A 14,082-nucleotide genomic window follows, 5' to 3' on the forward strand; every position below is an offset into this window, starting at 1 on the left:
CCAAATCCGTCCAAAGCTTTTTGAGATAGAGCCAAAAACTATATATATAGCAGGCTATCTCCCAATGGTGAAAAATCACTTCAAAAATTCTTGGATCCGGATCTGAATCTTCACCAAAATCTAACCATTTCGTCCGCTTCTCATACCCAAGCTCTCCAGTAAATTTCTTCCAAATCTGTCCACAGATTTTTTTGAGATATCAACTTCACAAACAGATAAATAAACAAACAGGACAGACAGGGATGAAGACATAACTTCTGCCCACCATTGGTGGTGAAGGTAATAAATTAATGAAATCTTGATCCTTTTTTTTTTTTCACCCACTTCTCCATTCCTTTCTTTTCCTGGTCCTCCTCCTTGCTGCCGTTTTATTCAATTTGATTTGTCATTAAACTTCCTACTTTACATGCAGGTGGTGGACAAAAAAATGGAAACACCTGGGTAAATGAGGGACACCAAATAACAGCTTCCACACAGGTGTGACCCATGTGTTAATTCAGCCAATATCATCCCAGCATGCTTAGGATCATGTACAAAAATGCTGCACAGGACTGGTTGCCTATAATTATGACTAGCATGGCTGCCAGAGGGGACCCCTCAACACCCCCATCCACAGAGAACGTGTGGTCACCCAATGGTTTGATGAGCATGGTGTCATTGCCTTCTCAGTCACCATATCTGAACCCAATTTTGCATTTATGGGATATTCTGGAACACCGCCTGATGTGACGTTTTGCAACTCCATCAAACAGGTGCGAATTGATTGACTTTCTCATGGAAGAATGGTGCTGCATCTGTCCTGCAGAATTCCAGACACTGGTGGACTCTGCCACGGTGCATACAGGCCGTACTGGCCGCACATGGTGACCCAACACCCAACATTGGTGTTTACCTTTTTTTTTGTCCACTACCTCCACGTCAGTGGCCACTTTCTTCCACACGTCATTCCTCTTCTTTCTTTGTGACGGTCCTTTTGGAAGTTTTAAAGCAATGTTGTTGATAATCGTTCTTCTCTCTTCCCCAAATTAAGGTTTAAATAACAAATAATGTAATATGTAAATTTGAAATTACTGTTTGATTTCCCCCTCCCATTCCCCCAAATGAGAACTTGCCCTGTGATATGAGCCTGGGTTCTTATTGCATTTGTACTGGTGCTTTTTTTTCCTCTTTCCAAGATTGAGGCTCATAGAAGAGTAAAGTGATAGAGGATGAAAATGCAGTGAACTGATTGGGGACAGTGGGGCCACAGCAGCAGGAGAGGAAATGCAGTAACCTGCAAGTTGAGAGTTTGATTATGTAGGGTTAATGGTGGTATAGAAGAATGTACTATGGATGGGGGTGACGGGTGGTGTGTACTGAGTAAGTGGTAGCTTCCTGCATGAAGTCCAAGAGTGGATAGCGGGATTGAATGGCCTTGGAGACGGTTCCAGATGGAAGAAGCGAGGCACAACAGAGTTGAGGCATGCAAAGACAGATCAATCTGGATTTGTCTTTTCTATCCAATGCTTTACAAGGAAATTATGTGCAGGAGGAGGCCATTTGGCCCATAATTGCCTGTGCCACACCAATACCAGATTTAATAAATCCGTCCATATCCCTTCCCTTCACGTGCAGCCTTTTGGCTGCTACACTGGCACTCATTCCGCCGAGCTCGGAAGGATGACAGACTGAGTGAACCCCCTGGTATTAATTCAGCAGCCAACGGGGCTTTAACTCATGACTCTAGGATCCCAAGCCACCTCCCTGACCGCTAAGCCAACACCAGGTTAAATCATGCTCTTAATCCTGTGAAGTGCACTTGTCTCCTGTTCTTGCCCTGCCTGTGATGTGCATGTAACACTCGCCCTCAAGCCTTGGATACCTGTTGAAAGATCAACTGAAGACAATGGCACGTTGTTTCTTCAACTTTAAAATATTTTTCTGCCTCTGAAAATGATCTGTTGCAACTTTTCAGTCTATCCACCTGCGCAGCAGGAGATGGTGTTTTGCAATCGCTTGTTAGTCTGTCTGTCTTTCCAAGCCCATAACATTTTTACCATTTGAGCTTTTGTCATCAAATTTTCCAACCATCCATCCAATGGGACCATACTCTGTGCAGAGCGTTGGTGCTGCCGAAGCAGTCTCCTTGGCTATTGGGTACAATCCTGGACAGGTCGCCACTCCGACACAGGATAGCAGCAAGCTTGCACTCATTTTGCCAACCTCGGAAGGATGACAGGCAGTCAACCCCACCTTGAATTAATTCCACATCCGAGCGGGATTTGAACTCAGGATTCTTAGATGCCAAGCCCACCACCCTAACCATTAAGCCAACACCAGGCATCAAATTTTCAACAGACCTTTATTTTGAGAATATGGAGAGGGCTAATTTATAATCAGGCTAAAAGGTCAGAGTGCATATAAATAGGCCTCATTAGCCCATATCCTCTACTGTGCAGTGCAAGACGGCCGGGTTTTAAAATTGTTTCCATGCTTCTTTATTTTGTCTGCTTGCATTGTGAGATTATTTCTATTTTACCATTTGAGTCATTCCACCTCGTATCACCGGAGGCCTCCCAGCTGACCCCCTCATATTTACTTTAAACTTTCATAAAATAGATCCCAGGTTTCAAAATTAAGCTGCGTAAAATTTTAGGTCCGTCGATGCGGTCAACTCCGAGATATTGAGGGTTGAAAATGTGGTTGTGGCCCTATTTTTATGGTCGTTGCGAGCATCACAAAATGAACGGCTACTTTTAAACTCCCACAACTTTTTAAATATTAATGCGAGAGCCTTGAACTTTTCAGAGATTATTCTTCTATAACTGCTCTGTAAGAAACAAACATAAAACTGAGTATACCTCCATTAATTTTTATGACCTGATAAGTTGAAATCCAGAAAAAAAAATGTTGGTTTTGTATGTCGACCCAACTTTGAGACCCCATATATTTTTATTGACCCATCCCAGAAGCTTGAAATTTTTTCAGATAATAACGGTATGGCAGTAGTATTCAAATGCATGTTTACTTTTCTTAATCAGTCATATATAATACAGTCATGATCCCTCAAAAATTGAAAATTTTCATGTTTCCCCGAAATTCAGGTGAGGATTGCAAATATATGACAAAGTATACCACTTCAAATTGTTCACCATTGGAAAGAGCATATTCAAGTTTACAAAAGTGTCAAATATCAAAGTGGTATAATGTTTCTCAATATTTTAAAAATATTTCAATAAATCATGTTCTGCCAGTGCTGTGCGCGTTGTGTGTGCTATTTAATGAACAGTCCTTTTACATGTAGTTTAATATGTGTAGGACATGTATATACAATGCACATACATATCATCTGCTATTAGGATACCATGAACACAATACTTTGAAATTTGAATTTGTAATTCTTTGTTTCTCATTTGCAAATAGCAAGAGCTTAACTCATCTGGCTGGGGCTAAAAATAGAACTCAGGAATTGTGGCTGATCTGCTGATGTCAGCAGTGTATATAGTTACATTCAAGGGAGGACATTTGTTGGGTTCCTTTGGTCCATGTGATGAAAGTTATTGATGCTCCCCTAACGTCAACTGGGAGGCAGTACAAGCTCGCACCTGACTTGGAAAAGCAGATCAAGGACCGATTCAAATCATTTACGTGAAATGTTTTATTACATTGTTATTGCAGTATGTGATATATTTTTGTATTATTAATTTGAATCATAGAACGAATCATTCATGATTACCATGGTGCCCACACCGTGCACAGACTTCATGTATTCACGACTGTGTTAACAACAGTTTTTAAAAAAAAATAGAAAATATGTTTTAAAAAAAATATACCACTTTGATATTTGACACTTTTGTAAACTTGAATATGCTCTTTCCAATGGTGAACAATTTGAAGTGGTATACCTTGTCATATATTTGCAATCCTCACCTGAATTTCAGGGAAAAATGAAAATTTTCAATTTTTGAGGGATCATGACTATATTATATATGACTTAAGAAAAGTAAACATGTATTTGAATACTACTACCATACAGTTATTACATGAAAAACATTTCAAGCTTCTGGGATGGGTAAATAAAAATATATGGGGTCTCAAAGTTGGGTCTTCATACAAAACCAACATTTTTTTTTCTGGATTTCAACTGATCAGGTCATAAAAATTAATAGAGGTATATTCAGTTTTATGTTTGTTTCTTACAGAGTAGTTATAGAAGAATAATCTCTGAAAATTTCAAGGCTCTAGCATTAATATTTAAAAAGTTGTGGGAGTTTAAAAGTAGCCGTTCATTTTGTGATGCTCGCAACGACCATAAAAATAGGGCCACAACCACATTTTCAACCCTCAATATCTCGGAGTTGACCGCATCTATGGACCTAAAATTTTACGCAGCTTCATTTTGATACCTGGGAACTATTTTATGAAAGTTTAAAGTAAATCTGAGGGGGTTAACTGGGAACATTTTCTTAAATTTGGTGATTTCAGATGGAATGACTCATTTGAGGTTTTCTTGTCAAACTTTTGACAAACCTTTATGATGAAAATATGGAGAAGACGAAGTAATAAATTTTACTATGTTTTTAAATTTTTTTTTGCTGAGCTTTTGTTTTCATATTTTAGTTTGAATACAAAGCGGATGTGTGCAAGCTTTTCATTTTGAGATGCTTTCCAGTTTGTTTGTTGTTTTTTATATTCAGTGAAAGAGATTTGGCAGCATGTGTAAGCTCTTGCAACAAATGCCGTTGTTTTTGTGCAGCCATTCAACTCGGTGTTTTTTTGTCCGGAGAGGGGGAGTAGGGAGTCACAATTGTTATAAAATGTTGAGTTGCACAAACAAAAGTTGAGTACTCTGTTAAAAAAAGAATAAAAAAATAGGTTTTCTTCTGCAAGAATAAAAATACTTAAAATCAGAAAATTACCTTCAAAAGAAGGTAATTTTTTTTGAACTATAAAAAACATTTGCGGTGGGGTGGGTTGTTTTTTTTTTTTTCAAATTTATGACTAATCTGGGACGTTTGTTTCTGTTTGACCCAGATGCGAAATCGCGTTTCGCAGCAGCAGCAACCACAGCAGCAGAGGAATGGTGAAACTGCAGAGATGGAGCGCCGTGTTGGGGAACTTCGGCAACAGATGCTGCGCAAGAAAGCTGCCATGGCAGCTGGGGTGAGGAGAGGGAAAAGTGATACTGTTTTAAAAGGTGTGAGTGAAGTGTTAGGGGATGTGTAAATCTACCTATTAAATAATCAGTCATGGAAATGAACAAAAATGTTGCAATATTGTCTTGTCTATCCTTTTGCTAACCGCTGTTTGCTGTATCAACACCCAGGATCCCAGGTCAGCTTCTGAATGCTCAAGATTGCTTGGCACGCGTATCGCCACTGTGGGTCCGTTTCAAACCAGCGTAAGACCCGATGGGCCAGAATCGACTGCTTATAAGGCTTACCCAAGCAATCAGCAATTGGTTGCACAATGTGGTGTTGGAAACGACAATGCAAAACCAGGTGGGTGTTGAGAGTAAATCATTTTGTATGCTTTTCATACACTGCATATATCTATTTTATTGAAGATTGGAATAGTATTCTGGATAGTTGAGGTCCTTTTTAGGGCAGCAATAACCCATGTACATTTCGTCATCAATTAGCAACATTATTGGGCTCAACAGATTTCAAAGCCAATATATCATTGGTGATTGAGGAATCACTAGGCCTCACAGTAGTATCTGGGACTATTTACACGTTAACGATGGGTTTTAATGACGAAGTTGACAAAGGTATGCCAGCTACCATGGGAAGCAAAGCACTCTGAACATTCGGGCATTAACCCGATCGGAGCGAGATTGAGCTTTGATGAAGGCCGAACATCCAAAATGTCAGCTGTAGCTTAAAACCTGTCTTGAAATGTCCACACTGAAACAGACCTAGTCTTGACAAAGCCTGGTATCCCTCAATTTACATTTTACATTGACTGAAGAAGATCAGGGAGGATATCAGAGGATTTTCAGAGTTTGGAAGGGGAATTGTGTGGTGGTAGAGGTCAATTATTTTGCATATATAAAATTGTATCGATAGTCCGTTGTGACAAGTTGACCGTGACTGCATGTTTTGTTTTGAGGTCGTTTGTAATATCAGTAAATAAGCTGACTAACAAAGTGATTACTCATTCTCTCATCTCCAGAGGAGACGGATAAGGGTACGATCATGAAGGGTGCCTGGGCCGAGTCGAATCTTGATGGCTCCGACACGGTGGCCGTGCATCCAAGAGGAGTTTTATCTGCACATCGTATGTCATCCTTGCTTTCCAGAACATGTACCACAAACTTGACTGTCTTACCCTAATATTTACCCTGATTAAGACGTCGCGTCTCTCTGACTAACCCAATCCTTCAATTTTGGATTTCACCGAAACACTTTGGGAATTCCTCACGGGTTGTTGGGATTTCATTTGGGAAGTATGGTGCTGGTTTTCCATCGACAAATAGTTTCACACAACCATTGATGGACTTTATTTCTTTTTATGGTGCAGGCTTTTAAATCACACGCAAAGCTGCTTGGGTGCCATGGAGTGTAGCTAAATGGAGAACCTCCCCACCCATCGTAATGATCATGTCGCCTTGGCGATTACATCAATCTTATTTTCTTCACTTTGAGCGAGACTGATTTGGTAACCACTTTGATCAACACACAATTCTCACGTGTGTGTAAACAAGCCTGGCCGTCCAATCAAACGTGTTTGTTGAGATGTGCTGTTATTACTACGAATGTGACGCACTAATTGTAGACCAGCCTTGTTGTCCACAGCCACTACCTGTTACCTCAAAGTGATGAGTGATTGTTTGTATGGACAAACTTTCCTGCCATGGTTTCTGTAACAAACAATGTTCCTCGCATGTACAGGCTTGTTTCTCGGATGTAGTTTGGAACATCGTGCAATTGCAAGGCCAGGAATCCCAAATCTCCACAACCTCACACTCCTTTCCTTCATTCAAAAAACAAACCCAAAATGACATTTATTGCTGAAACGTTGAAAATGTATGATTTAACAGAATTGTGATTTAAGTCATACTTTCCACGTCAACGTTCCAATCGGTCGGACCTTAGCTTTATGGTGTTTTTTTTTTTTTTTTTTTTCCAAGATTTGGGATGGTTCAGCAAATCGTGGCAGCAACAAACTGTGACTTGGTTGTTGCGTTGCTTGCTGTTCATCACACTGAATATTCATCGTGTAACACTTTACAAAGTCGCATCAACAAATTTTCTGCTTCATTCTGCCTAACGGGAATCTTGCCAACGGCTGAAACAACATCATTCTTGTCATCAAAAGCTTTGCTCTACTTGGTGTTTATCTTTGACTACAAGAGCTTTTGCCTTCGATAATTTGTCTGAAACGCTCTTCATGATTCTACCATGATTAACTCTGTCCCCCCTTTCTTCTTGTAACCGTTTATTGTTTTGTTTTTGCATCGTTCAACACCCCCCCCCTACCCCCTACCCCTCCCCCCCCCCCGACCCAACCATTTGTACCTCCCCTGTTTTCCTTATCCATTTCCTTTCCTTATCATGCATTAATTCCCCTTATTTCATTCCCAGCTGCCACTTTTCTTTCCCGCCCCCCTCCCCTGACCCCAACCTCTCCATCTATACCTTCCTACTTTGCCATTCTGCTCCCCTCTGTTGTTTTTCAGTTCCCGTTTGCTCCTTTTCTTTACCTTTCTTCATGCCGCTTTCTTTCTCTTTCTGATCCACTACTCTTCCCCAACCCCCCCCCCTGCCCCCACATGCCAACACCTTTTTCCATTCTGTTCTCCCCTCTCTTTTTCCTCTGCTACCCTTTCCCATCTTTTCATTCTTTTTTTTTTTCTCCCCATCCCTTTTCTCCAAAAGCATCCTATCCTTTTATTCCCCCATTTTTTAACTTTTCTTTCCCCATCCTTCCCTATTCACCACCTTCATTCTCTTCTCCTTACCTCTCCCAATTCCTTTAATTTCCCCCACCAATCTCGTTTGCTCTTTTATTGTTGTTTTTTCCCCCCGCAGTTTCCTTTCTCAATGTTTTTTTTCCCCTCTTTACCTTCTGTCACACCCTGGTTACCCTCTCATTTTTGTTTTGTTTTTGCCTGACAAGTGGTGATGCAAATTAGTCATCTTGCATCATTTTGCTTCTGTTCCCAAACATGTAATTTGAAACCACAACACAGGTTCCCTTCTAATCTCTGCATTTGAAGTTTATTTTATCTAAATTGAACCTCGATGTTCAGGTTGATTTTAAACATTACTGGAAGGCATAATAAAGTCACGATATTGCAACAACAAAAGTGAAATGAAAATGCAAACTAACCAATCAGCAGCTTTTCAAACGCAGTGTTCGCATATACAGTGCCTATAGAAGGGCTACACCCCCTTTTCAAAATTTTCACCTTTTGTTGCCTTGTAGCCTGGAATTAAATCATTCTTTTTCCACATTTATTTACACATCGTATCCCACAACTTCCAAGTGAAAAACAAAGTCTACAAATTTCAGAAAATTAAAATACAAAACTGGAATATCTTGTTTGGATAAGTGTCCACCTCCCTTATAATAACAATTGTAAATTAGCTCAGGTGTAACTAATCACCTTCAAAATCACACACCAAGTTAATTGGCTTCCTCCTGCTTTAAATTGTAGTGATTCTGATAATTTCAGAACAAAATCAGCTGTTCCTGTAGGTTTCCTCTGCTGGGTAGTGCATTTCACAGCAACAACTGAACCATGAGCATGAGCCATGAGCACCAAGGAGCTTTCAAAAGACCTCCGGTATAAATTTGTGGAAAGGCACAGATCAAGGGATGGGTATGAGAATATTTCAAAGACCTTGAATATCCCTTGGAGCACAATCAAAGACAATCATTAAGCAGTGGAAAGCGTGTGGTACATCCAAGACCCATGATATGTTGTGCTGAACCATGGCTAATGTTCAATGTGGAGACCACATCGTCCAGTGTAATGCAACGGTTTTCCCTAAGCACGCGCTAAACTCCTGCAACCATTTCTGGTGTGTCGGCTGCTTGAGGCCGGCCTGACTGAGCAGCGTCTGCCACACTCGACACTCCACTTTTAAACTTCCTGTCCCAGTCGGTTTACACCTCCTGCAGCGATAAACGCGTCACCACATTGCATCTTCATTCTGCGATGGATTTCACTGGTATTCACACCCTCACTTCCCAAGAAACGGGATGATAGAACGTTCCTCCTCCCTGGTGCATGCTTCTGAGGGAGCCGCCATCTTGGAACTGCTGTACTGACGTCGTACACTCAATGTTGCCAGATCTAAAACAGGCAAAACATGATTCTTACCCATAAATGTAACATATGTCATCTACAACTACAAACATTACATTCTCAAATTTATATCGCCAATTTAAGTTTACTTATTGACTGCCCCTCGTATTTATCCTTTGTCCTCCTCTCTCTTAATCCTCATTCTCCTATTGTTATATAAAAATTATATTTTAAAATAGCTTACCTAATTAACTAATACCTGCTTTTCACCTTTTCCCACCTCTCCTTTTTGTTTTCCACTGACCACTCGTTTATCCCCCATTCTTTTTCTTCCTCTCCCCAGCTGAACCAAGCTCTCTGCCTGCCCATCCAGGGGTGCCTCTGACTCATGAAAGACAACTGATGGGAGGCATGGACTGGAAGGAATCCAGTTTGGACATACCAGCCAAAGGTCCAACACAGAGCACCTCACCAGGACCTTTAGGTTTTGGTAAGTGTGGGTGGGCGATAAGCAAAAGGTGTTTGCACGTGCGTGTGCGGAGCTGTTGTTGACTGCTATCTCCACACATGGGTGGGTTTCAGGAGGTGGAGCGGAGACCTACCAGGTCTCAAAGTATCCACCTCATGAAGGGTGCCTGTGCTGAATCAAATCTTGATTGCTCCAACACTGTGGCTGTGCATCTGAGAGGAGTTTTGTCTTCACATCATATTCAAGTCTCAAGTTCGTAGATGAAAAGCTTTCATGAACAGCACAGCACGCAACATCACCCAGCATGAACTCAGCCATAGCTCTGGCCTCGCTTCAATGCTCCTCGTCCTGCTCACGCATTCCCCACCCCTTTTTTAGGTGCTGCACTTCAAAGCTCATATAACATCCCCCTTTCTCCAAAGAAAAAAAAAACTAAAAAACAACCAACAGTTAAAACAAAGCATTGAATGGGAAGGAAACGCAAGGAAAGAGAAAAACTAATAACAGTATTTCCAGGTGAAATGCAATGCAGTTTAGGATGGCCATCCACCCACATATTAGCTGGATGACTGGATCAGATGTCCAGCCTGACAGGGTGTCTGTGTGACCGGACCGAGTTTGGGATGCTCGTGGCATGTAGGCGCTTGGGTATTTTGGGATGGCAATGGCTCTTGGTCAGCACCCTGTTGTCTCTTGGCAGTGGCACGGTCAACATCGTTATCAAAGAGAGCGTTCTGAAACACATCGGACTCCGGCTGCTTGGCTGGGTCTGTTGAGCCGGTCGGATGTGTCGGTGTTCCACCTCAGGATGGTTCCTGTGTCCATGACAACTTTGTAAGATCTGGGCTCTGAACAGTGGTGGATATAATTGCTGGTTCCCAAGTGCTGGACCACCCAGCCTCCTTGAGAACCCAAAATTGTTGGCCAGATTGAAGTGGTCCGAGATTAGGGCCAGGACAGCAGTCTAAGTATTCTTTCTGGGATGCTTGACGACATTCAAGTGCCTCGAGGGAAGCGTCACAATTCGGCACCTTGGTAGGCAGGTTGGATTTCATTTTTCTTTGATTCAGTAGCTCAGCAGGTGATGCAAGGTAGCTGTCGATGGGAGTAGTCCTCAAGATAAGGAGGGCCATGTGTGGGTTGGCACCCAAGAGCTTTGTTTTGTGCAGTGTTCTTTATGGTTTGCACCTGGCGTTCTATGAAGCCGTTTGATTGTGGATCGTGGCGGCTTGAAGTATGTAGGTTGAAGCTCCAGTCCTCAGCAAATTTTGTGAAGGCACAGCTGCTAAATTGGCCTCCATTGTCACTCATGAGATTCTCTGGAATGTCACTTATGAGATTCTCTGGAATGCCATGCTCTGAAAATACCAGCCGCAGGATACCAATTACATCGTTGCTAGTTGCCCCTGTTGGATGTTTTTGAACAATGGGGAACCTGGAGTACACATCAATGAGCAGGAGGTAGTCGTATCCATCGAGGTGGAAGATGTCTGCAGCCAGTGTTTGCCATCTCGGATGCGTCCGCTGAGTAGTAGTAGTAGTTGTAGTGTTTGCCATGGCTTGGTTGGGATTTTGTGTAGAATCATTGGTATTGGTTCCTGGGATTGCTGATGCTGATGGGTCTGGCAAATGTGGCAAAAATAGATATAGTTCTCAATATCCTCATTTACCTTGGGCCAGAACATGCAATTGTATGCCCTGAGCTGGGTTTTGAGGATATCGAGGTGGACCTCGTGTAACTTCTCGAGGATTTCATGTTGTAAACTGGCAGGGATAAGGAGCTGGCCCCCTTCCACATGACACCATTTTCAACACTCAGCTCATCACGATAATTCCAATATGGCCTCGGTTCACTGGGCAGATCTTGGCACCGATGAGGACATCCACGTCTGTGGTTTGCTGCATTTGCTGCATATTCTGATGGCTGAATTGGATGTACTCAACTTACACGTCGAGCTGGATGGTTGGTACTTGCATTTGTGTCAGCAAGCGAGACAGTCCATCGACTAGGAGCATGCCTTTGCCAGCTTTGTACTTCATGCACGTGTCATACCTCAGGAGCCGCAGTAGCATCCATTGCAGTCGGGGTGGGGTGGCAGTAAGATTTTTCAAGCTGATCATTTCCAGTGGCTTGTGGTCACTCTTGACAATGAAGGGGCGACCATACAGGTAAGTGTGGAAGCGTTCACACCCGAACATAACGGCGAGCATCTCGTGTTCGATGGTGGCATATTGTTGCTTCACCTCAGACAGGCTCATTGACACGAAGGTGATGGGCTTGTCTTGCATTACGTAAGCCCTGAGGCCTTTTCGGCAGGTCTCTTGGCAGATGGTGTCCTTGACCTTTTGGAAAGCCGAGCTGTGACTGGTTGTCCATTCTCGTTGCTCTGATTTCACCAGTTTGTGAAGGGGATCTGTGAGGTCAGACAGCTTTGGTATGAAGGGACTCGTACGTGGTGATACCGAGTGCCTTGTGAAGTTTAGAGGTTTTTCAGGTCCGGTATGCTCTGCATCCCATCCACATTTCCTGGGTCTGGGTGGGCACCTTGTTGGTCAAAGGTAAGACTAAAAAACTGGATCTGTGGCTTTTTTGATGCTGCACTTGCCAGTGTTGAATTGCAGGCTGAATCTAGCAGCTGTGCTCATGAGTTGGTGAAGGTTTTGGTCATGTTCTTACTCCATTTTGCTGTGGACAGCAACATCATCTGCAATGCCGATGACACCTGGGCATTGCTCGAGAATTTTATCCATATTGGCCTGGAAGACGGCCTGGGACATCACAAGTCCAGATGGCATTCGCTGGAAGCAGTAACGACCAAATGGCGAGTTGAAGGTGGTGAACAGTTGGGAGGGATGATCAAGCTGGATTGACCAGTTTGCATTTTCGGCATCCAGATTGGAGAAAACCATTGAGCCTGCAAACTTGTGCGCCAGCTCTTTGAGTGTGGGAGTATGGTGGTGGCACCGTGTGTGTGTGTGTGTGTGTGTGTGTGTGTGTGTGTGTGTGTGTGTGTGTGTGTGTGGTGTGTTTGCTTTTGGAAGCAAAGACCTTTTAATATCCTAAGAAACTACATTTGGCTATGTATCTGCCTTTAAATTTTATTTTATGAGTGCAGTATTTTTACACATTGCATTATTTTCAATGCGGAAAGGCTGATTCTAATGTACCATACTCTGTTACAGAGCATCGATGCTGCCAATGCAGTTTCTTGGCAAGTGTTCTACTGGGTGGTTAGCCAGTTTCCTTGGTGTCTTTTGATGAGCAGTAGTTAGAGCAGGAATTTGAAATTTGTTCAGGGTGCCGACGATAGCTCGCATACTCTTTTTGCGAATGACACTGTGGGATCTTTATCCTACATGAACTGATGCCAGCAGACTGTGTGCCCAGTTTAACATCCCTTTTGTTGAATCGCTCTGCTTGTGAAATGCCGGGATGAGAGTTTATAGCTGGGCCGAGATTCAAACCGAGGCTAGACGGCTTGGAGGCAAGTGGGTGTATCTCCCGGCCAGGCTGCCAGCATATATATATATATATACTGAACAAAAATATAAACGCACCAACCTAAATATCTAAGTCAAGATTGCCATTATGGGAAAATGGTCAAACCGATGATATGTTTGAGCAATGGTTCCTTTGTTTTGCTCAAGACAGATGTTCCCATTGAAATTGACCACTCTGAGTGTGTGGACTCACACGTTGAGTAATCCTTCCCATGAGCACCATGGGGCTTGACAGAGTGATGGTCAGTGAGCGTGACCAGGACACAAACACTCCCTATAGCTTGCCCTATAAAAGGCCTCCCCAAAATGTGGACTGGTGCCAAATGTCAACATGCCACAGATGTCACAAATCTTGAGGGAGCGCGCCATTGGCATGCTGAATGCTGGGACGTCAGTACGGGCCGTTGCAGCACACTTCAATGTCCACCACTCCACCATTAGCCGCCTGAGAACGTGCCTCAGAGAGACTGGAAGCACCGTGAACCGCCCACATGCCCGGCGACCACGTGTGACCACCGCCGGTCAGGATCGTCACATGAGGCTGCAACATCTCCGGGATCGACTCCGACCGGCCATGAGGACTGCCGATGAGACTGTCGGGCTGCATAACAGGCGCATTTCAGCCCAGACGGTGCGTAACCGCTTGAGGGAGGCCAACCTCCGAGCCCGCCGACCACACCGGGGACTCGACCTCACTGCAGTCCGGCGTCAGACCCGACTGAACTGGGCCAATGTTCACTTGCGCTGGACCCTCGCACGATGGAGGAGAGTGCTGTTCACCGATGAGTCGCGGTTCCAGCTGTATCGGGCTGATGGCGGACTCCGCGTCTGGCGTCGGGCTGGGGAGCGCTACACTGACGCCAATGTCCTTCGTCGG

The 14,082-nt window shown here is 43.3% G+C and overlaps 1 protein-coding gene across 9 annotated transcripts in view; it reads left to right on the forward strand.

Annotated features, from left to right (window-relative positions):
- LOC147031472 (apoptosis-stimulating of p53 protein 1-like) overlaps positions 1-14,082 on the forward strand; it is a 135,350-nt gene that overhangs the window by 46,750 nt on the left and 74,518 nt on the right. For all 9 annotated transcript variants that reach the window (XM_085863627.1, XM_085863670.1, XM_085863655.1 and 6 more), the window contains 4 exons: positions 5,014-5,142; positions 5,306-5,480; positions 6,154-6,258; positions 9,579-9,725. In XM_085863627.1, coding sequence (XP_085719753.1) covers positions 5,014-5,142; positions 5,306-5,480; positions 6,154-6,258; positions 9,579-9,725 — 556 coding nt within the window. The remainder of the gene's footprint in view (positions 1-5,013; positions 5,143-5,305; positions 5,481-6,153; positions 6,259-9,578; positions 9,726-14,082) is intronic.

This window comes from Eptatretus burgeri, chromosome 2, assembly GCF_056783735.1.
Source record: "Eptatretus burgeri isolate ZD-2024b chromosome 2, Ebu_testis_v1, whole genome shotgun sequence".
In the NCBI taxonomy this organism is placed as follows: Eukaryota; Metazoa; Chordata; class Myxini; order Myxiniformes; family Myxinidae; genus Eptatretus; species Eptatretus burgeri.